The 24887-nt window shown below is 48.0% G+C and overlaps 1 protein-coding gene across 1 annotated transcript; it reads right to left on the bottom strand.

Annotated features, from left to right (window-relative positions):
• Nucleotides 1-692: 692 nt before the first annotated feature.
• On the bottom strand, nt 693-1475 carry LOC147087213 (uncharacterized). Its single transcript, XM_085978114.1, has one exon. It carries the CDS (start codon nt 1473-1475, stop codon nt 693-695), a length of 783 nt encoding a protein of 260 aa, XP_085834240.1.
• Nucleotides 1476-24887: the final 23412 nt, after the last annotated feature.

Raw genomic sequence — 24887 nt, 5'->3', positions numbered from 1 at the left:
AAGAAAGGAGCAGGAGTAGGCCATTCGGCCCCTCGAGCCTGCTCCGGCATTCAATGCGATCATGGCTGATCATCCAAATTCAGTACCCTGTCCCTGCTTTCTCCCCAAAACCCTTGATCCCTTTAGCCTTAAGCAATATATCCAACTCCTTCTTGAATATATGTAAGAAGTCACACAACACCAGGTTATAGTCCAACAGTTTTATTTGAAATCACAAGCTTTTGGAGCGCTGCTCCTTCATCAGGTGAAGTGGAGAGATGCATAAAGGCACAGCTTATATAGTCAGAGAATAATGCCAGATGATTACAGGTAATCTTTCTAACTGCCATTTATCACACCTTGGCAGAGAGATAATGACAGCAATCAAAGATGTGAGTGGTGTCCAAACAGGTCAGTCAGGAAAACATTATATCAAAGAACAATGTGGTGGGGTCACAAGGGTTCAAATGTTGCAGATGCTGGGGTCTGTAAGAAAAACAAAAAACAGACAAAAAAACATTTTTATTTGCTAGAAATCACAGCAGGTCCAGCCGCACCTGTGTAGAGAGAACAAGTCAACGACGACTCGAGTCTGGATGACCCTATGTCAGGTGGAGTTACATGTAGTGTGAGAGGAACCCAAGATCCCAGTTGAGGACGTCCTCATGAGTGCAGAACTTGTCTATCAGTTTCTGCTCTAGGATTTTGCATTTTCATGTGTCTCGAAGGCCGCCTTGGAGAATGCTTACCCGAAGATCGGAGGCTGAATGTCCTTGACTGCTGAAGTGTTCCCCGACTGGTAGGAAACACTCCTGCCTGGTGATTGTTGTGTGGTGTCCATTCATCCGTTGTCGCAGTGTCTGCATGGTCTGGCCGATGTACCATGCACCGGGGCAACCTTTACTGCAACGTATGAGGTAGACAATGTTGGCCGAGTCACATGAGCATGTACCATGTACCTGGTGGGTGGTGTCCTCACGTGTGATGATGGTATCTGTGTTGATGCTCTGGCATGTCTTGCAGAGTTTGCTGGGGCAGTGTTGTGTGGTGTCTTGCTCACTGTTCTCCTGAAAGCTGGGTAATTTGCTGCGAACGATGGTCTGTTTGAGATTAGGTGGCTCTTTGAAAGTGAGTAGTGCAGGCGTGGGGATGGCCTTAGCGAGGTGTTCATCATCATCAATGACATGTTGAAGGCTGCAAAGTGCATGGCGTAGTTTCTCCGCTCCGGGGAAGTACTGGACGATGAAGGGTACCCTGTTGGTTGTGTCCCATGTTTGTCTTCTGAGTAGTTCTATGCTATTTTTTGCTGTGGCCAGTGGGAACTGTCGATCGACGAGTCGAGCGTCATATCCTGTTCTTACGAGGGTGTCTTTCAGCGTCTGTAGGTGTCCATCACGTTCCTCCTCGGCTGAGCAGATCCTGTGTATTTGCAGGGTTTGTCCATAGGTGATGGGTTCATTAATGTGGTTAGGGTTGAAGCTGGAGAACTGGAGCATCCTGAGGTTGTCCGTGGGCTTTCATTGTTTCTAAAGTGCATAGGTCGTCCTGAGGTGGAGAAAGGCACTCAGGCAATGCAAGTCTGAGAAAAGCGTGCGAGCCTGAGGGGAAACAGTGCAAGAGGACAACAAATAAAATCGGGAGAACCGGTGCTAGCGAGTCAGTGAGAGCGGAGAAAGAGAGCCTGAGGGAAGAAAGAAAGAAACAACGGTAGAAAAAAGAAGGATAATCGTTTCAAACGAGAATATGTGAGAAATCAGCCAATTGTGGGAATAAAATTCAGAGCATAGCCGGCACATTTTGATCTTCCTTCTATCGCTCACTCATTTGAACTATTCCTGCCGCATTGAGCCTGACATTTACCATAATGATAAGAGGAGAGAACAATAGGGAAAGTTTTGCCCTCCTGATCACACGTTCTCAGACTAATGGAATGAAAATCACAAGTGATCCTCATCCTGAACACAGAGCCCAGCTCACCACCTGCATATACAGAATGGACCTTCTCTTATCCTTGCCTGTATGAAACTTTCACTGTCTGGATAGGTTGGAACGAAAAAAATATTCGTTTTATGTTATTCGGATTGGAGCACAGGAGCAGATGGGAGCTGCTGTTTCACCGCAAGTTTGGATGGGCGAACGGTGAAACGGCGGAGGGATGGTGGGTCGACAATGGCAGCACAGGGGGTCACGGTCGATAGATTGTAAAAAATGTAAGAAACAAAAATGTAAAAGTGGTGGATATCTGAATAAGTGAGACGCAGCAGGTGTGGAGAAGAGTGAATGAACCGGCTGAATTCAGTTGGTTGGGTGACGGTGTTGGCAGCGCTCGGTGCTGGGTTCAGGACAATTATGGACCAGAGGAAATTCTGCAAATCTATCTTAATAACAACTGAAGGGAAAGTTTAATAGGGACCCATGAAGAAAATACAAAACAAACCGCCTTGACTGAGTGATTTATTGTTGTTGATAAAGCGGCGAAATTGATGAAAGCCACAATATTTGTCAACGTTGGGATTTAAACCGGCGGCTTTACAGAGGCTGGAAACATGAATCTAGCGGCTTAGACCGGACGGCCACGCTAGCACATAACTATGCTGCGATTCTGATACTAGTGAAAGATCCAGCTTGTTCCCAATGAATTCTGGGATACTTGAAGATGTTAACCCTCTCAAAGAACGGGATTGTAAGAAATAGCTTTTAGATTCAAGGATGGGTTTTAATTAATGCTGAGAACAAAGACTGACAACATGCTGCTGGGAACAGATAGCAGAAAGGCAAGCAAGGTCGAATTTCAAGCATCAAAGACAAATAGAAGTGATAAGAGAATCGTAAAATGCAAGGAAACCTGCACATTTGCAGACTGCGAGACGCCACTTCACGAATTAAACTTCGGAATGTGTGTTCACAGCCCTCAGTAGAACCATTGTCTAAGCACGGTCGGTCCTCACAGGAAATAAGGGTACAAATTAACAACTAACATTGTACTAATCGCAGAATAGATGAATCACTGTGGGCTTTGTATGCACCCTGCTTGTTCGACAGTTCAGGATAAGATATTTTTTCTCAAGCAATAAACTATGCCTACAATGGGGAAGAGATAACAGCAGGAATAAGGTGAGTAGGATGAAACGCTAACATCTGTGCCTAGCATAGTCACCCCTGATTTCAAGGGGTGGGCCCGAGAGTTGAGTGACCAACCACATAAACCATTTAAGAGTAATTGTTGTGATGCTGTTTGTACGTGTGCGCCCCCATTCTGTAGTAGGTGGGCATTGCTTATAGTATTGTATAACTTGAATTAACCAATTAATTGGCCTTTGAGAGTGCACCACTCGATTGAGGAAGCTGAGGCGCTCCCTTGTGCATAAGTCTTTTAATTGCTTTAATAAATGCTGAACTTGTCCTCAATTCTGTCTCCGTCTGTGGTTTCTCCAATTTCGAATCTAACAGTTGGTGTCAGAAGTGGGACACTGCAGGTAAGAACCATAAGAGTTAAAAGACACTGGAATTGACGGTTGAAGCGAGAACCGCGTCGTGTCCTAAGGAAAGACGTCAGAGTAAGGCTTCTAGGAGGAACACAGACTCGCTCGTCCGCCATCGGGGCTTAAAACCATGTTTGAGCCAGTCAGTATTAAATTACCCACATAGTAAATTATTCCTCCTGGAGACCACGGACTGACGGATTTGATTAGACATAAATGTAAAATTCTGATTTAGAGCATAAGGTGATACATTTGTGCCGATAAAGGCTAAGATAGAATATAAGAATATAGGTAACAGTTAATACCGGTCACATGGGTGAAGAGGGGAGACCTCTTTCACCGGGCGTTCTGGCTTTGGCCACCAGTGTTACTGTCATTCAACGGGTCCGAGAAGTTAATTTGAAATTTCAAAGTGAGATGATTGAAAAGGGGTGGAAAGGAACAAGCCCAGTAGTTGACCAAATAAAGTGGTGGGCGGAACAAAAGGATGTCAAACAATCTAATTATGACAAAGGGATCACCCGAAACGTTGACTGTATTTTCTCTCCACCGATGTTGCATGGCCTGCTGAGTTTTTCCAGCAGTTTCTGTTTTATTTCGGATATCCATCATCTGCAGTATTTTGCTATCAAGCTAATTATGGAGCGGTTTTGTGTGCTAGTTGGATGGATCAGATGGGACCCATAATTGGGGACAAGGGGGGCAGACCGGCCTCATTACAAGGACTTTTTAGACACGGGCAGTAGGCTAAAGTCGAAGTCAGTACTCTCCTGAATATAAGGCCAGCAGAGACTGAGAATCTAGACGACTTAGGTAGCTGGGGTGACATTGTCGAGGCTCTACAAAAAGAGACTCGAGATACGTCGAACTTAAATCTCGGCCCCGTTCGGGGAACATAGAGGTTCAACGAGTCGAGACCACCCAACCCACGTGCCCCCCCGAATACACTCGTATCTATGCCCCCCTTTACCGCTTCCGTCTGGTGCTGAAAAATCCAATCCCGTGGCCCCCGTCCGAGTTAACCAGACAGTAGGGGCACAAAACCCAGAGATAGGTGGACAGGGTACGATGGGCGAGGCACAGGCTTTTACGCCCCAGGAGAGATCCAGCGTCATCCTTCTCATTCCCGAACTCAAATGACACAATCCTAACGTCGAAATATGGGCAAGAATACGAAGCGCTGCTCGGCACTTTAATTTGTCCATACAAGACATAAAATATAATATCGAGGTGAAATATCCCTCTATGTTTTATCGGGCGTTGTGACAGCATGTCCTAAAATCCCCAGCCATGGCGGTGGAGTTTAAGATCCAATTCGATGGTTTGAAAACTTGGGTTCAGACCGCACTGGGCAATGGCACCGCTACCTGGATGGGGCTCACCGCCCTGTGCTAGAGTCCTGCAGAAAACCCCGATGTACATTGTTCCATTAATTGAGCAGTATGTACACTGGGGCCAGACAAATGACATTCCTGCTAATCACGATGTGCCACGGATTATAGATAATCTATCCGGGGACTGGAAAGGCCCTACCAAACCGCCCTCCGAATGGGGGCCAACCCTCAGGTCACAGAAGCTGGAATCCGGGAGTGGGCTGGTCGACATTTTGGGCTCCACCAGGCGGATCTTTATGCCACCCGTCAAGGTCCCACCCCAACTTCTCTGCCCTGGTCCACGAAAGCGACCATGGGCATTATAACAGTGCCTATAGCAGTCATACAAGAGGCTCAACTCTGCTACAGTTGTAACGCACCAGGCCACTTGGTTAAGGATTGCACCCAGCCGGGAGTGAAGTGCACCAATTGTGGGCGGACAGGGCATCAACAGGCCGACTGTAACCGGGGCTGAGACCGACCGACCCGCTTCAGGCCCTCAAGGACCAACCAAGAGAGGCTTGTCAAACCAAGAGTTGGAGGCGCACCGAGCCCTCCTCGTCAGCTACCAGGACGAGCCGGTCTCCCTGGTCTTGGAGCCGGGGTCCACACGCCCGTGTCTAAATATACTGTTAGGAGGCCGGCAGCACTGTGTCCTTTTAGACACGGGAGCCTCGGTGTCGATAACCGACACAGGATTTCCCACCTTAGATCAAAGCATTCAGGTTAGTGGAGAAAGTGTGGTCCTCCATCGGAGTGTTCCACTTCCCCTGCAACTGTCGCCAGGAGGTCATACCTGTTGGGTTACCCTGTGGGTAGGTCCCAACGGTGAGGGACAGCTCTTAGGTATGGACATCCTCCATCAGATAGAGGCAAACTTTGTCCTAAGGGCTCATCTATTGGAAGTGGGGGGACCCAAGGGTGGAGATTTCCATTCCAGGAATATAAAGCCCGACAATGTAGAGTAAAAGCCCTCCGCCTGCTAAAGCATGCATCGGCGCAGGAAGGAACATGCGGGAGAGTTTGTGAGATTTGCTCTCTTACATGGGCGGAGGAAGGACCATGGGGGAGATTTTGTGAGACTTACCCTCTCACATGGGCGGAGGAAAGACCATGGTGGAGAGGTTGTGAGACTTACCCTCTCACATGGGCCGAGGAAGGACCATGGGTGAGTGTTTCTTAGACTTAACATCTCACATGGGCCACCCACAAATTAGACTGTGGTAGAACGGATAAGAACCCAATTAAGGTCCACGGTCCCTACCACGAGGACCACCAGCAATACCCCCTCCGAGCAGAAGCCCAACGGGCCATCGAGTCCATAGTAGTAGACTTATTAGAAACCGGTTTGTGACAAAGACCTGTTCCCGTACCAACTCGCTGGTATGGCCAGTGCTGAAACCAGATGGATCCTGGAGAATGATCATTGTTTATACGGCTCTGAATCGGGTCACTCTCAAGCTCCATGACTTAGTGGCGAATCCCGCCACTATTCTAAACTGCCTCCACCCAGCCCTGTCCATATTCACGGCACTGGACATCCAAAATGGATTTTGGACATGTCCTTTGAATCCCGGGTCCGAAGAGCGTTTCGCTTTCACTGTCGAGTCCACCCAATGTATTTGGACCTGGTTGCCTCAGGGATTTCACAGTGCCCCTACTATTTTTCACGAGAGCCTGGAGAAGGCTCCCCATGCAAGCATTAGCACATACCCGAAAGCAAGATTCTGCCTGTATTCAATATATAGATGACATTCTCATTCGTAGCCCCTCACCCTCAGCTCATCTGGACGCCCTGATGTGTCTCTGATATGGCTTTAGTTCTAGGGGGGTTCAAACTGAATCTGATCAAAGCTCAAATTGGGATTCCTCGGGTTCCTAACTTGGTCAGATCATCTCCCCTGAGGGAGGGACAGTGACCCCCGAAAGTTTTCCAGCGCTCTTGCAGATGCCGCGACCCATCACCGTCTCTGTCCTGCGAAGCGTGATGGGATTGTTTAACTATTGACGGACCTACCTAGCCGACTTCACCTAATTGGCAAGCCCTGTAAACGACCTCCTAAAGGGAGGGCTCCAGGGAGAGGCAAGGCTGAATTGGACACCAGAGGCAATTGAAAGCTTTGAGATGGTCAAAATCAGTTTGGCCAACACATCTGCCCTGGGTCTCCCGGACCCAGCTAAACCATTCTGTATAATGCGGTAGTGGGATAATCCCGGAACGAATGAATACGACCGATAGGATATTACTCCTGCCCGATACCATCCTCCATGATGGGACAGGCCTCATGTCTGGTGGCCACTGATTGTGCAGCCTGGGCGGTAGAAGCAATAGAGTCTATGGTAGGTCCCGGGAAGGTAATCCTTCACAACCGCCAGAGCCTCATGACACTGCTTGCAGGTAGCCTGAATACTATTTCCAACCAGAAATGTGCGAGCTGGGAGGCTTGTATATGAGGTAGGGAGGTTCGGATCGAGGTGCTAACCGAGCCTCGAGCGAACCCAGCATCCTTCCTAATCGACGAAGGGACCCCCCATGACTGCACCACTATCTTACATATCGATTGTCAGGGACCCATAGCCGAGACCTGCCTAGAGATATACGGGAATGGGTCCAGCTATTACCACGAAGGTCGACGGGTCACCGGATGGGCAGTAGTAGGTCCGTCAGGACAGACCCTCACCCAAGGGGCCCTGGGGATGGGAGGAGCCCAGCTGGCTGAAATCACCGCCCTCACTAGACCATTCAATTGGCAGAAGGAACAACCGCCAATATCTATAAAGGCAGCAAATATGCCTACTCGGTCATCCACGACCACCACCGCCTGTGGCAGCGGCGGAGATATTTGACTACTTTAGGCAACACTATTTAACATGCTTCCACGATCGTCGAACTCCTTCGGGCAGTGGACGGCCCCACGCTGGGGGCGGTAGTCAAGATTCACGCCCAGCAGGCAGGGGAGACCCCAGAAATCCAGGGTAACCGAGCCACTGATTTGCGCGCCTGACGGGCCGTGTTGGCTCTCCCTGTGATGGCCCTTAGTCCCAAGGAAGTATTACGAACTAAAGAGGCTTCCCCGGCCGACGATTTAATGAATGATATGCTCCTAACCGGATACTTTTCTGAGTCCGCTGAGAATATACAGTGTTGGGTGCGTGAAGGAGCGTACAAAGACCTTAGTGTGTTTTGTCATCACACGACCGAGTACGTGGTTCCAACATCGATTCGCCGTGCCCTGATACAATCTTACCATGAGCCTGCGCATTTGGGAGGGTATAAGTTATATTACATTATAGCTGCCACCTGGTGGTGGCCCAGCATGGCCAGAGAGATCCACGAGTATGGGCGACTATGTCTACCTTGCCTCCAAACAGGAATCGGGGGTAACATTCGAGTATATATGTGGCATGTCCGGCGGCTCAGGTGAAGCTGGACGCACTTACAAATGGATTTCGCAGGACCCCTACCCCGCAGCGGCGGGTATAACCATGTCTTAATAATCATCGACCTTTTACCTTTTGGGTCGAGGCCTTCCCCACTAGGAAGAATACAGCCGAAGTAGCTGCAAAAATCCTAGCGATGGAAGTCATTCCCCGTTGGGGGGTGCCTTACCAGATAGATTCCGACCAGGGAACCCACTTCACCAGCAAGGCCATGAAGCAGGCTTTAGCCCTCCTGGGGTTACGACAACGGTTCAACATCCCTTACCATCCACAATTCTCAGGAATGGTGCAACGGATGAGCCGTACTGTAAAACAGTCTGTGACTAAGGCCATTTTACAGACCGGAGAAGGGTGGCATGCAGTCCTCCCCACCATTCTTTGGGGCATACGAGCCACGCCAGCCACAGGCACTGGCTTAACCCCTTTCGAACTAATGCCAGGACGAGCTATGGTGTTACCCCAAGACGCACCCCCTCAGGGTACGGGGGACACTTCCCAATTCCAGACAACTCTCCAGACATATCTATGCCTGATCAGTGAGGACAATCAGGCCAAACACTTTCAGGTTCAACACTTACAGGAGGCAGATGATGCCAAGAGACAAAGGGGAATTTGGGATGTGCCTCCTCGGGTAGGACAGTGACTGGTGGTTCAGCGACCGGTTCGAGGTACCTTTGAGCTACGGTGGGATGGGCCCTTCCAGATCCTCCTAAGTACAGGAACCTCGTTTGCCTACAGGAAAAATTGAATGAAATATGGAAACACTGGAGCCAGATCAAGCCAGTGATAGAGCCCGGGGAAGAGATTTCCCCATCTCTTGGGGACATTATGATTAAAAGGAAATAATAACGAGTATTGACTTGTCTTCTCTCCCCTATATTTGATCAGGACCGGATTTCGAAGGACTAATCGATTCTTCGGGTCGCTATTTTACCTATATCTTTCTTACAGATGTGCGGGTGTAACCTATTTACGGCCACCATTCCAGGGATCTCGACCTTTCGACGATCCAGTTTATCGACTTAACCGTGAACTCTCACTACTATACGACTCCAACCTTCCTCGGAACTCAACCCTTGACTCTAGAGTTCCGATTATCTCCCTTTTCTGGTAAGATTACTGGAGCCCTCGTTCTACATCCCAACAGAACTCAGAATCTTTTATTTACCCTACCACGCACAGAGGAGGTAGGCTGGTTGCGAGACACAGCTGCTCTTTGGGAACCGCTGGTTTCGGGACTGGAGGAGCTTCACGAGGGGATATCCAGTCCCTTTTATAGACCCTCCTGCCTCTGAAGGAGGACAGTGCAAAATGACTTCAAACATTCCCGTCCGACAGCTGCTAACCATCACCGAATTTCGATAATCAGGTAAGTTACATTGAGCCACTGTCACAAGGCCACCACCTCCGCCTCAACGTCACGTATGATGTAGCTTTAACCCCGCTCCGACCCTTGTGCCCACGGCTAATAATAGGACAGACCGAAAGAGGGCTGGAGACAGACAGAGGGTCAGAGGGAGAGAGAGAGAAATCCTGCTAGTTAGCACAAGCTAGTGCCGAGATTGCTAAATGGACTGGACTCCTTATGCCTGGTGGTGGTATAGGATAACGATGGGGTGGCTTATCTTGGGAATGATAGGGTTACTGTTCAGCGAACAAACGACACCTACCACAGCGCTGTGGTTCTGCGCTGACTGGCTGGGAGCCCCCTTTTTCTGTGAGTTGGCCACTGGTCCAGTGTAAACACACAAGGGGGTCTGTACCAGTAAAATCACAGGAAGGAAGGACAGGATAGGTTGCCAGAATAATGCGGGGCGTTCGGACCCCTTATGTATGCCTACCGTAGAGAGATGACAAACTTTCGGGATTACACCTGAACCAGAGGGGAACCAATATCCTTACGGGGAGGTTTGCTAGCACTGCTGGGGGGGGTTTAAGCTAACTTGACAGGGGGAAGGGGTACAGAGTGGAGCTATAGCAGGGGGTGATTTACAGCCAAATACAGAGGAAAAAGCAAGGCAGAGCAAATATGTGAAAGCAAAAGGGAATATGGCAGGGCTGGAAGGCAATTATTTTAATGCAAGGAGTCTTGCTAATAAGGTGGATGAACTGAAGTTGTTGTTGAACACATGGGAGTACGATATTGTTGCCATCACGGAGACATGGTTGAGGGAGGGTCAGGACTGGCAGCTCAATATTCCGGGGTATAGAATCTTCAGGCAAGACAGAGGGGGGTGTAAAAGGGGAGGGGCTGTTGCAATATTAATTAAGGAGTCAATTACTGCTGTAAGGAGGGATGATATATTAGCGGGTTCCTCTAATGAGGCCATATGGGTAGAACTTAAAAACAAAAAGGGGGCAAGCACTTTGCTGGGAGTGTACTATAGGCCCCCAAACAGTCAGGGGGAGACAGAGGAACAGATATGTAGGCAAATCTCAGAAAAGTGCGAAAATAATAGGGTAATAATAGTGGGGGATTTCAACTTCCCCAATATTAATTGGGATAGTCAGAGTATAAAAGGCTTAGAGGGTGCAGAATTCTTAAAGTGCATCCAGGAGAGCTTTTTGAGCCAACATGTAGAAAGCCGTACAAGAGAGGGGGCGGTACTGGACCTAATTCTGGGGAATGTAGCCGGGCAAGTGGTGGAAGTGTCAGTAGGAGAGCATTTTGGCGACAGTGACCATAATTCGGTGAGATTTAAGGTGGTCATGGAAAAAGACAAAGACGGCCCGGAAATAAATGTTCTAAATTGGGGGAAGGCCGATTTTAATATGATAAGGCAGGATCTGGCCAAAGTGGACTGGGAGCAGCTACTTATAGGAAAATCCACATCAAACAGTGGGAGACTTTCAGAAGGGAAATAGAGAGAGTACAACGCCAACATGTTACTGTAAAGGTCAAGGGTGGGACCAACAAGCAAAGGGATCCTTGGATGACAAGGGATATACAAAAATACATTAGAAATAAAAGGGGGGCTTTTGGCAGTTACAAAAGACTAAAGACGGAGGAAGCCCTAGTGGAGTATAAAAAGTGCAGGGGCATACTTAAAAAAGAAATTAGGAGGGCGAGGAGGGGCCATGAAATAACACTGGCGAGCAAAATAAAGGAAAATCCTAAGATGTTTTATAAGTATATTAAGGGCAAGAGGATAACCAGGGAAAGGGTAGGGACCATTAGGGACCAAAGTGGCAATCTGTGTGCAGAGCCAGAGAATGTAGGCGGGGTTTTAAATGAATTTTTTGCATCTGTGTTCACTATGGAGAGAGACGATGCAGACATAGAAATCTGGCAAGGGGACTGTGACATACTTGAACATATTAGCATCGAGAGGGAGGAGGTACTAGCGGTTTTAGCAGGCCAAAAAAGTGGATAAATCCCCAGGCCCGGACGAGATGTATCCCAGGCTGTTGTGTGAGGCAAAGGAGGAGATTGCAGGGGCTCTGACACAAATTTTCAGAACCACTCTGGCCACAGGGGATGTACCAGAGGACTGGAGAACAGCTAACGTAGTACCATTATTCAAGAAGGGTAGCAGGGATAAACCAGGGAATTACAGGCCAGTGAGCCTTACATCTGTGGTAGGGAAATTATTGGAAAAAATTCTGAGGGACAAAATTAGTCACCACTTGGAGAGGCAAGGTTTAATCGGGGATAGTCAGCATGGCTTTGTCAAGGGTAAATCATGTCTGACCAATCTGATTGAATTTTTCGAGGGGGTGACTAGGTGTGTGGATGAGGGAAATGCTGTGGATGTGGTTTACATGGACTTCAGTAAAGCTTTTGACAAAGTCCTGCATAGGAGACTGGTCAAGAATGTAAGAGCCCATGGGCTCCAGGGTGCCTTGGCGCGTTGGATCCTAAACTGGATGAGTGGCAGGACGCAGAGGGTGATGGTCGAAGGTTGCTTTTGTGACTGGAAGCCTGTGTCCAGTGGGGTACCTCAGGGATCGGTGCTGGGTTCCTTGCTGTTTGTGATCTGCATAAATGATTTGGATGAGAATGTAAAAGGTATGATCAGTAAGTTCGCAGATGACACGAAAATTGGTGGGGTGGTAAATTGCGAGGAGGAACGCCTCAGGCTACAGGACGATATAAACGGGTTGGTCAGATGGACAGAAAAGTGGCAAATGGAATTTAACTCTGAAAAGTGCGAGGTGATGCATTTTGGACGGACAAATAAGGCAAGGGAATACACAATGTGTGGTAGGACACTAGGAAGTACACAGGGTCAGAGGGACCTTGGTGTACATGTACATAGATCCCTGAAGGCAGGGGAACAGGTAGATAAGGTGGTTAAAAAGGCATATGGGATACTTGCCTTCATTCGCCGAGGCATAGAATATAAGAGCAGGGAGGTTATGATGGAGCTGTACAAAACGCTGGTGAGGCCACAGTTGGAGTATTGTGTGCAGTTCTGGTCGCCTCACTATAGGAAGGATGTGATTGCTTTGGAGAGGGTGCAGAGAAGATTCACCAGGATGTTACCTGGGATGGAGCGCCTCAGCTATGCAGAAAGGCTAAACAGGCTGAGGTTGTTTTCCTTGGAGCAAAGAAGGCTGAGGGGGGACCTGATTGATGTGTACAAAATGATGAGGGGCATAGATAGGGTAGATACAGAGGAACTTTTCCCCTTAGTAGTGGGGTCAATAACAAGGGGGCATAGATTCAGGGTAAGGTGCAGGAGATTTAGAGGGGATTTGAGGAGGAACTTTTTCACCCAGAGGGTGGTTGGAATCTGGAACTCACTGCCTGAAAGGGTGGTAGAGGCAGGAACCCTCACAACATTCAAGAAGCATTTGGATGAGCACTTGAAATGCCATTACATACAAGGCTATGGACCAAATGCTGGAAAATGGGATTAGACTGGACAGGGATTGATGGACGGCGCAGACACGATGGGCCGAAGGGCCTCTTTCTGTGCTGTAAAACTCTATGACTCTATGACTCTATTCACAGTCTGTCCCTCTCAGTGCACACAACACCCCAGATAACCTGCACAATTCATGAAACAATAGCAATCTACCACGTGTCTATTCACAGTCTGTCCCGCTCAGTGCACACAATACCCCAGATAACCTGCAAAATTCATGAAACAAAAGCAATCTACCTCCTGTCTATTCACAGTCTGTCCCTCTCTCAGTGCACACAATACCTCAGATAACCTGCACAATTCATGATACAATAGCAACCTACCTCCTGTCTATTCACAGTCTGTCCCTCTCTCAGCGCACAAAATACTCCAGATAACCTGCACAATTCATGAAACAATAGCAATCTACCTTTTGTCTATTCACAGTCTGTCCCTCTCTCAGTGAACACAATACCCCAGATAACCTGCACAACTCATGAAACATTAGCAATCTGCCTCCTGTCGATTCACCGTCTGTCCCTCTCAGTGAACACAATACCCCAGATAACCTGCACAATTCATGAAACAATAGCAATCTACCTCCTGTCTATTCACAGTCTGTCCCTCTCTCAGTGCACACAATACCCCAGATAACGGGCACAATTCATGAAACAATAGCAATCTACCTCCTGTCTATTCACAGTCTGTCCCTCTCTCAGTGCACACAATACCCCAGATAACCTGCACAATTCATGAAACAATAGCAATCTGCCTCCTGTCTATTCACAGTCTGTCCCTCTCTCAGTGCACACAATACCACGGACAACATGCACAATTCATGAAACCATAGCAATCTACCTCCTGTCTATTCACAGTCTGTCCCTCTCTCAGTGCACGCAATACTCCAGATAACCTGCACAATTGATGAAACAATAGCAATCTACCTCCTGTCTACTCACAGTCTGTCCCTCTCAGTGCACACAATACCCCAGATAACCTGCACAATTCATGAAACAATAGCAATCTACCTCCTGTCTATTCACAGTCTGTCCCTCTCTCAGCGCACACAATTCTCCAGATAACCTGCACAATTCATGAAACAATAGCAATCTACCTTTTGTCTATTCACAGTCTGTCCCACTCTCAGTGCGCACAATACCCCAGATAACCTGGACAATTCATGAAACAATAACAATCTACCTCCTGTCTATTCACAGTCTGTCACTCTCTCAGTGCACACAATAACCCAGATAACCTGCACAATTCATGAAACAATAGCAATCTACCTCCTGACTATTCACAGTCTGTCCCTCTCAGTGCACACAATACCCCAGATAATCTGCACAATTCATGAAACAATAGCAATTTACCTCCTGTATATTCAGTCTGTCCCTCTCAGTGCACACAATACCCCAGATAACCTGCACAATTCATGAAACAAGAGCAATCTACCTCCTGACTATTCACAGTCTGTCCCTCTCAGTGCACACAATACCCCAGATAACCTGCACAATTCATGAAACAATAGTAATCTGCCTCCTGTCTATTCACAGTCTGTCCCACTCAGTGCAAACAATACCCCAGATAACTTGCACAATTCATGAAAAAATAGCAATCTACCTCCTGTCTATTCACAGTCTGTCCATCTCAGTGCACGCAATGCCCAAGATAACCTGCACAATTCATGAAACAATAGCAATCTACCTCCTCTCTATTCACATCCTGTCCCTCTTTCAGTGCACACAATACCCCGGTTAACCTGCACAATTCATGAAACAATAGCAATCTACCTCCTGTCTATTCACAGTCTGTCCCTCTCAGTGCACGCAATACCCCAGTTAACCTGCAGAATTCATGAAACAAGAGCAATCTACCTCCTGTCTATTCACAGTCTGTCCCTCTCTCAGTGCACACAATACCTCAGATAACCTGCACAATTCATGAAACAATAGCAATCTACCTCCGGTCTATTCACAGTCTGTCCCTCTCTCAGTGTGGACAATACCCTAGAAAACTGCACAATTCATGAAACAATAGCAATCTACCTCCTGTCTATTCACAGTCTGTCCCTCTCAATGCACACAATACCCCAGTTAACCTGCACAATTCATGAAACAATAGCAATCTACCCCCTGTCTATTCACATTCTGTTCCTCTCAGTGCACACAATACCCCAGATAATCTGCACAATTCATGAAACAATAGCAATCTACCTCCGGTCTATTCACAGTCTGGCCCTCTCTCAGTCACACAATACCCCAGATAACCTGCCCAGACACTGAGACATTTGCAGTGAATCTTTTGTTAAGGGAGGGAAAGGATAAGGGTGCTGATTCCTGAGCTCAGTGTCCAGGCAGCTGAAGCACGGCCGCCAATGCTGGAACCGTGTAAACCTTGTATGTGAAAGGGGCATGAATTGGAGGAGCACCATTATCTCGGCGGATTTTGTGGCTGGAGGAGGTTACAGAAACAACAAGGGGGCTAGGACATTGAGGAATTCGCAAATAAGAATGAGAATGCTTAAGTCCAGATGTTGCCTGACCGGGAGCCAATGTAACCCATGGCTAATGGGTAAACAGGATTGATGCGAATTTGGATATGGGCAGCAGAGTTTTAAATGAGCTTGCTTATGGAGGGTACAAGGTGGGAGGCCAGCCAGGAGACCATTGGAATAGTCGAGTCCGGATGTAACGAAGAGCACGAATGAGGGTTGCAGCAGCAGCTGAGCTGAGGCAAGGGTGGAGACTGAGAATATGGCAGAGGTGGAAGTAGGCAAACTTTGTGATTGGGAGGATATGGGGTCCTAAGCTCAGTTAATGGTTAAATGGAACGCCGATTTGAACATCTGTCCATTCACAGTCTGTCTCCCTCCCAATTCACACACTGCCCCAGATAACCTGCCCAAGGTCTGATACAATAACCGTGGGACACTTGACCATTCACAATCTGTCCCACTCCCAATTCACACACTGCCCCAGATAACCTGCCTAAGGTCTGATAAACTAACTGTGGGACACTTGACTATTCACAGCCTGTCCCACTCCCAATTCACACAATGCCCCAGATAACCTGCACAAGGTCTGATACAATAACAGTGGGACACTTGACCATTCACAGTCTGTCCCACTCCCAATTCGCACAATGCCCCAAATAACCTGCCCACGGTCTGATACAATAATCGCGGGACACTTGACCATTCACAGTCTGTCCCACTCCCAATTCACACAATGCCCCAGATAACCTGCCCAAGGTCTGATACAATAACAGTGGGACACTTGACCATTCACAGTCTGTCCTACTCCCAATTCACACAATGCCCCAGATAACCTGCCCAAGGTCTGATACAATAACAGTGGGACATTGACCATTCACAGTCTGTCCCTCTCCCAATTCACACACTGCCCCAGATAACATGCCCACGGTCTGATACAATAACAATGGGACACTTGACCATTCACAATCTGTCCCACTTCCAATTCACACACTGCCCCAGATAACCTGCCCACGGTCTGATACAATAACAGTGGGACACTTGACCATTCACAATCTTTCCCTCTCCCAATTCACACACTGCCTCAGATAACCTGCCCAAGGTCTGATACAGTAACAGTGGGACACTTGACCATTCACAGTCTGTCCCACTCCCAATTCACAGAATGCCCCAGATAACCCGCCCAAGGTCTGGTACAGTAACAGTGGGACACTTGACCATTCACAGTCTGTCCCACTCCCAATTCACACAATGCCCCAGATAGCCTGCCCAAGGTCTGATACAGCAACAGTGGGACACTTGACCATTCACAGTCTGTCCCACTCCCAATTCACACAATGCCCCAGATAACCTGCCCCTGGTCTGATACAATAATAGTGGGACACTTGACCATTCACAGTCTGTCACACTCCCAATTCACACACTGCCCCAGATAACCTGCCCCTGGTCTGATACAGTAACAGTGGGACACTTGTCCATTCACAGTCCGTCCCACTGCCAATTAACACACTGCCCCAGATAACCTGTCCCTGGTCTGATAGAGTAACAGTGGGATACTTGACCATTCACAGTCTGTCCCACTCCCAATTCACACACTGCCCCAGGTAACCTGCCCCTGGTCTGATACAGCAACAGTGGGACACTTGACCATTCACAGTCTGTCCCACTCCCAATTCACACAATGCCCCAGATAATCTGCCCAAGGTCTAATAGAATAACTTTGGGACACTGGGCCATTCACAGTCTGTCCCACTCCCAATTCACACAATGCCCCAGATAGCCTGCCCCTGGTCTGATACAGTAACAGTGGGACACTTGACCATTCACAGTCTGTCCCACTCCCAATTCACACAATGCCCCAGATAACCTGCCCAAGGTCTGATAGAATAACTGTGGGACACTGGGCCATTCACAGTCTGTCCCACTCCCAATTCACACAATGCCCCAGATAGCCTGCCCAAGGCCTGATACAATAACCGTGGGACACTTGACCATTCACAGTCTGTCCCACTCACAATTCACACAATGCCCCAGATAACCTGCCCAAGGTCTGATACAATAACAGTGGGACACATGACCATTCACAGTCTGTCCCACTCCCAATTCACACAATGCCCCAGATAAACTGCCCAATTTCTGATACAGCAACAGTGGGACACTTGACCATTCACAGTCTGTCCCACTCCCAATTCACACAATGCCCCAGATAACCTGCCCAAGGTCTGATACAGTAACAGTGGGACACTTGACCATTCACAGTCTGTCCCACTCCCAATTCACACAATGCCCCAGATAACCTGCGCAAGGTCTGATACAGTAACAGTGGGACACTTGACCATTCACAGTCTGTCCCACTCCCAATTCACACAATGCCACAGATAACCTGCCCAAGGTCTGATACAATAACAGTGGGACACTTGACCATTCACAGTCTGTCCCACTCCCAATTCACACAATGCCCCAGATAACGTGCCCAAGGTCTGATACAATAACAGTGGGACACTTGACCATTCACAGTCTGTCCCTCTCCAAATTCACACAATGCCCCAGATAACCTGCTCCTGGTCTGATACAGTAACAGTCGGATACTTGACCATTCACAGTCTGTCCCAATCCCAATTCACACAATGCCCCAGATAACCTGCCCCTGGTCTGATACAGTAACAGCGGAACACTTGCCCATTCAAAGTCTGTCACACTCCCAATTCACACAATGCCCCAGATAACTTGCCCAAGGTCTGATACAGTAACAGTGGGACACTTGACCATTCACAGTCTGTCCAAAAGCCAATTCACACAATGCCCCAGAAACCTGCCCAAGGTCTGATACAGTAACAGTGGGACACTTGACAATTCACAGTCTGTCCCACTCCCAATTCACACAATGCCCGAGATATCCTGCCCAAGGTCTGATACAGTAACATTGGGACACTTGACCATTCACAACCTGTCCCACTCCCAATTCACACACTGCCCCAGATAACCTGCCCAAGCTCTGATACAATAACCATGGGACACTTGACTATTCACAGCCTGTCCCACTCCCAATTCACACAAAGCCCCAGATAACCTGCCCAAGGTCTGATACAATAACAGTGGGACGCTTGACCATTCATAGTCTGTCCCACTATCAATTCACACACTGCCCCAGATAACCTGCCCACGGTCTGATAAAAAACAGTGGGGCACTTGATCATTCACAATCTGTCCCTCTCCCTATTCACACACCGCCCCAGATAACCTGCCCACGGTCTAATACAATAACAATGGGACACTTGACCTTTCCCAATCTGTCCCACTTCCAATTCACACACTGCCCCAGATAACCTGCCCACGGTCTGATACAATAACAGTGGGACACTTGACCATTCACTATCTTTCCCTCTCCCAATTCACTCACTGCTTCAGATAACCTGCCCGAGGTCTCATACAGTAACAGTGGGACACTTGACCATTCACAGTCTGTCCCACTCCCAATTCACACAATGCCCCAGATAACCTGCCCAAGGTCTGATACAGCAACAGTGGGACACTTGACCATTCACAGTCTGTCCCACTCCCAATTCACACAATGCCCCAGATAACCTGCCCCTGGTCTGATACAATTATAGTGGGACACTTGACCATTCACAGTCTGTCCCACTCCCAATTCACACACTGCCCCAGATAACCTGCCCCTGGTCTGATACAGTAACAGTGGGACACTTGACAATTCACAGTCTGTCCCACTCCCAATTAACACACTGCCCCAGATAACCTGCCCCTGGTCTGATACAGTAACAGTGGGACACTTGACCATTCACATTCTGACCCACTCCCAATTCACACAATGCCCCAGATAACCTGCCCCTGGTCTGATACATTAACAGTGGGACACTTGACCTTTAACAGTCTTTCCCACTCCCAATTCACACAATGCCCCAGATAACCTGCCCAAGGTCTGATACAGTAACAGTGGGACACTTGGCCATTCACATTTTGTCCCACTCCCAATTCACACAATGCCCCAGATAGCTTGCCCAAGGTCTGATACAGCAACAGTGGCACACTTGACCATTCACAGTCTGTCCCACTCCCAATTCACATAATACCCCAGATAACCTGCCCCTGGTCTGATACAATAATAGTGTGACACTTGACCATTCACCGTCTGTCACACTCCCAATTCACACACTGCCCCAGATAACCTGCCCCTGGTCTGATACAGCAACAGTGGGACACTTGACCATTCACAGTCTGTCCCACTCCCAATTAACACACTGCCCCAGATAACCTGCCCCTGGTCTGATACAGTAACAGTGGGACACTTGACCATTCACAGTCTGACCCACTCCCAATTCACACAATGCCCCAGATAACCTGCCCCTGGTCTGATACAGTAACAGTGGGACACTTGACCATTCACAGTCTGTCCCACTCCCAATTCACACAATGCCCCAGATAACCTGCCCAAGGTCTGATACAGTAACAGTGGGACACTTGACCATTCACAGTCTGTCCCACTCCCAATTCACACAATGCCCCAGATAACCTGCCCAAGGTCTGATACAGTAGCAGTCGGACACTTGACCATTCACAGTCTGTCCCACTCCCAATTCACACAATGCCCCAGATAACCTGCCCCTGGTCTGATACGGTAACAGTGGAACACTTGACCATTCACAGTCTGTCCAACTCCCAATTCGCACAATGCCCCAGATAACATGCCCAAGGTCTGATAGAGTAACAGTGGGACACTTGACAATTCACAATCTGTCCCACTCCCAATTCACACAATGCCCCAGATATCCTGCCCAAGTTCTGATACAGTAGCATTGGGACACTTGACCACTCACAATCTGTCCCACTCCCAATTCACACACTGCCCCAGATAACCTGCCCAAGGTCTGATAGAATAACCTTGGGACACTTGACTATTCACAGCCTGTTCAAATCCCAATTCACACAATGCCCCAGATAAACTGCCCAAGATCTGAAACAATAGCAGTGGGACATTTGACCATTCACAGCCTGCCCCAGATAACCTGCCCACGGTCTGATACAATAATAGTGGGACACTTGACCATTCACAATCTTTCCCTCTCCCAATTCACACACTGCACCAGATAAGTTGCCCACGGTCTGATACAATAACAGTGGGACACTTGACCATTCACAATCTTTCCCTCTCCCAATTCACACACTGCCTCAGATAACCTGCCCAAGGTATGATACAGTAACAGTGGGACACTTGACCATTCATAGTCTGTCCCACTCCCAATTCACATAATGCCCCAGATAGCCTGCCCAAGGTCTGATAGAGCAACAGTGGGACACTTGACCATTCACAGTCTGTCCCACTCCCAATTCACACAATGCCCCAGGTAACCTGCCCCTGGTCTGATACAATAATACTGGGACACTTGACCATTCACAGTGTGTCACACTCCCAATTCACAGACTGCCCCTGATAACCTGCCCCTGTTCTGATACAGTAACCGTGGTACACGTGACCATTCACAGGCTGTCCCACTGCCAATTAACACACTGCCCCAGATAACCTGCCCCTGGTCTGATAGAGTAACAGTGGGATACTTGACCATTCACAGTCTGTTTCACTCCCAATTCACACACTGCCCCAGATAACCTGCCCTTGGTCTGATACAGTAACAGTGGGACACTTGACCATTCACAGTCTGTCCCACTCACAATTCACACAATGCCCCAGATAAGCTGCCCAAGGTCTGATAGAATAACTGTGGGACACTGGGCCATTCACAGTCTGTCCCACTCCCAATTCACACAGTGCCCCAGATATCCTGCCCAATGTCTGGTAGAATAACTGTGTGACACTGGCCCATTCACAGGCTGTCCCACTCCCAATTCACACAATGCCCCAGATAGCCTGCCCAAGGTCTGATACAATAAACGTGGGACACTTGACCATTCACAATCTGTCCCACTCCCAATTCACACAATGCCCCAGATAACCTGCCCAAGTTCTGATACAATAACAGTGGGACACATGACCATTCACAGTCTGTCCCACTCCCAATTCACACAATTCCCCAGATAACCTGCCCAAGTTCTGATATAGTAACTGTAGGAGACTTGACCATTCACAGGCTGTCCCCCTCCCAATTCACACAATGCCCCAGATAATCTGCCCAAGGACTGATACAATAAAAGTGGGACACTTGACAATTCACAGTCTGTCCCACTGCCAATTCACACAATGCCCCAGATAACCTGCCCAAGGTCTGATACAGTAACAGTGGGACACATGACCACTCACAGTTTGTCCCACTCCCAATTCACACAATGCCCCAGATAACCTGCCCAAGGTCTCAAACATTAACCGTGGGACACTTGACCATTCTCAGTATGTCCCACTCCCAATTCACACAATGCCCCAGATAACCTGCCCCTGGTCTGATACAGTAACAGTGGGACACTTGACCATTCACAGTCTGTCCCACTCCCAATTCACACAATGCCCCAGATAACATGCTCAAGGTCTGAGACAGTAACAGTGGGACACTTGACCATTCACAGTCTATCCCAGTCCCAATTCACACAATACCCCAGATAACCTGCCCAAGGTCTGATACAGTAACATTGGGACACTTGACCATTCACAGTCTGTCCCACTCCCAATTCACACAATGCCCCAGATAACCTGCCCAATGTCTGATACAGTTACATTGGGACACTTGATCATTCACAGTCTGTCCCACTTCCAATTCACACAATGCCCCAGATATCCTGCCCAAGGTCTGATACAGTAACAGTGGAACATCCGTCCATTCACAGTCTTTCCCACTCCCAATTCACACAATGCCCCAGATAACCTGCCCAAGGACTGATACAATAACAGTGGGACACTGGGCCATTCACAGTCTACCCCACTCCCAATTCACACACTGCCACAAATAACCTGCCCAAGGTCTGATGCAGTAACAGTGGGACACTTGATCATTCACAGTCTGTCCCACTCCCAATTCACACAATGCCCCAGATAACCTGCCCAAGGTCTGATACAGTAACAGTGGATCATCCGTCCATTCACTATCTGTCCCACTCCCAAATCACACAATGCCCCTGATAACCTGCCCATGGTCTGATACAGTATCAGTGGGTCACTTGACCATTCACAGTCTGTCCCACTCCCAATTCACAATATCCCCCAGATAACCTGCCCACAGTCTGCTACAGTAACAGTGGGACACTTGACCATTCACAGTCTGTGCCACTCCCAATTCACACAATGCCCCAAATAACCTGCCCAAAATCTGATACAAAACTGTCAGACATTTGATCATTCACACTCTGTCCATATCCCACTAATATCCTGTGCCCTATTTTCCAGTAATTATTAGAATCACGTGAGGATTTGAAACAGTTCTCAGCTACTAACTGAGTTTGAATTTCTACACACACCTCTATCGAAATTGCCAATTAAATCTTGCATTATTTTACTGAATAGTGAAATGGCATTGAGAAGTTGTTTTTATGTCAATACAAATAATACTGAGAACCACTTTCTCTCTATTCTTATTGAAGATGTTCAGCAGAAACACAAGGAAACACTCCGGGTACAAACTGATATACTGAGAGTGAACACTATCCTAATAAAGGAGAAGGTTAAGATTTTCCAGCTGTTTGATCGATATGCTGAGCTAACGCTCATTTCTACTGTTCGAGATCGGACTCTTGTAGAACATGAACTGCTGGTAAGAGGCCGAGACCATGAAGAGTGGAGAGAAAAACACCTCCGGAGAGAACTGGACAAAATTCGAACTGATCAGTTGTTCCAGAGCTGTTTTTCCCAGAGAGGCGGTTTGTTCCAGAAAATCGAGGGTATCTTCTGGCGATCCAAGTCTGTGAGTTCAGCAGCAGTGAGCGGAGTCTCGGGGATTGGAAAATCAACAATGGTACAAAAGATTGTTCATGACTGGGCCACTGGGAAAATATACCCAGACTTTCAATTTGTTTTCAGTTTTAAATTCTGGGATTTGAACGCTATTAACTGTAGAATAAACCTGAGGAATCTGATACTGGATCTGTATCCTTACTTTGGGAATATTCATAGGGAGCTCTGGAAGAACCCAGAGGTATTGCTGTTTATATTCGATGGTTTGGATGAATTCAAGGACAGTATCGATTTTGCTGACAATCGGAGAAATACTGAACCTCAGCACATGTGCACAGATCCTGAAGACTGGTGTGAAGTGTCTGACATTGTGTACAGTTTAATACAGCACAAGCTGCTCCCAGGATGTTCAGTGCTAGTGACCAGCCATCCCACTGCATTACATTTATTGGAAAAGGCTTCGATCAGTGTCTGGGCAGAAATCCTGGGATTTGTTGGTGAAGAGCGGAAGGAATATTTCAACAAGTTTTTTGAAGATCAGACGGTGGCAGCAGCTGTTTTCAAACACGTGGAAGAGAACGAGATCCTGTACACCATGTGCTACAACCCTTCCTACTGCTTGATCCTCGGTCTGTCACTAGGCTCCTTCTTTCAACAAAGAGACAGGAATCAGCAGCGAGTTCCCAAGACCATCACCCAACTATATTCCTACTATATTTACAACATTTTGAAAAACCATGGCCGAGAGATTGAAAGCCCCCGTGATGTGTTACTGAATCTTGGTGAGATGGCCTTCACAGGAGTCTCCGAGAAGAAGATTGCGTTTAGAAATGGAGATTTGATCAAGTACAATCTACAACCTTCCCAGTTCCTATCTGGGTTCATGATAGAACTTTTGGAGAGAGATGAATCTGCCCAGAGCGTGGTGTACACATTCCCGCACCTCACCATCCAAGAGTTTGTAGCCGCACTCTCACAATTCCTGACTCCAGATCCTGGGGACATCCTGAAACTCCTCAGAGAAGCCCACAGCAAGGAAGATGGGCGATTTCAGATATTTCTCCGTTTTGTTGCTGGTCTCTCCTCCCCACAGGCAGCTCGGCCCCTGGAGGAGTTTCTGGGTCCATTTCTTCATCAAACCACCTGCCGAGTGATTGACTGGGTGAAGGAGAAGATTGAAGGACAGATTGGAAACATAGGGAGTAATATTGGTAAAAGGAACCTCCTGAACACATTCCACTACCTGTTTGAGTCTCAGAATAAAGCACTGACTCGGACCACAGTGGGATCTGTGGAAACACTTACATTTAATGGATTGACATTGACCCCGATTGACTGTGCGGTCCTGTCTCACGTCATTGGACTCTGTGATACAATAAAAACACTCGATCTACAGAACTGCAACATTCAGTGTGAAGG

The sequence above is a fragment of the Somniosus microcephalus genome, unplaced genomic scaffold, assembly GCF_052327205.1.
Source record: "Somniosus microcephalus isolate GS21.2 unplaced genomic scaffold, FLI_Smic_1.0 unresolved_chr6, whole genome shotgun sequence".
NCBI lineage: Eukaryota > Metazoa > Chordata > Chondrichthyes > Squaliformes > Somniosidae > Somniosus > Somniosus microcephalus.
The sequence above is the reverse complement of the archived record's forward strand: the minus strand, read 5'-3'. Positions and strand labels throughout refer to the sequence as shown.

Excerpts from the sequence above, each read along its gene's own strand:
- LOC147087213 (XM_085978114.1), bottom strand. The coding sequence starts at position 1,475 with ATGCTCCAGTTCTCCAGCTTCAACCCTAACCACATTAATGAACCCATC.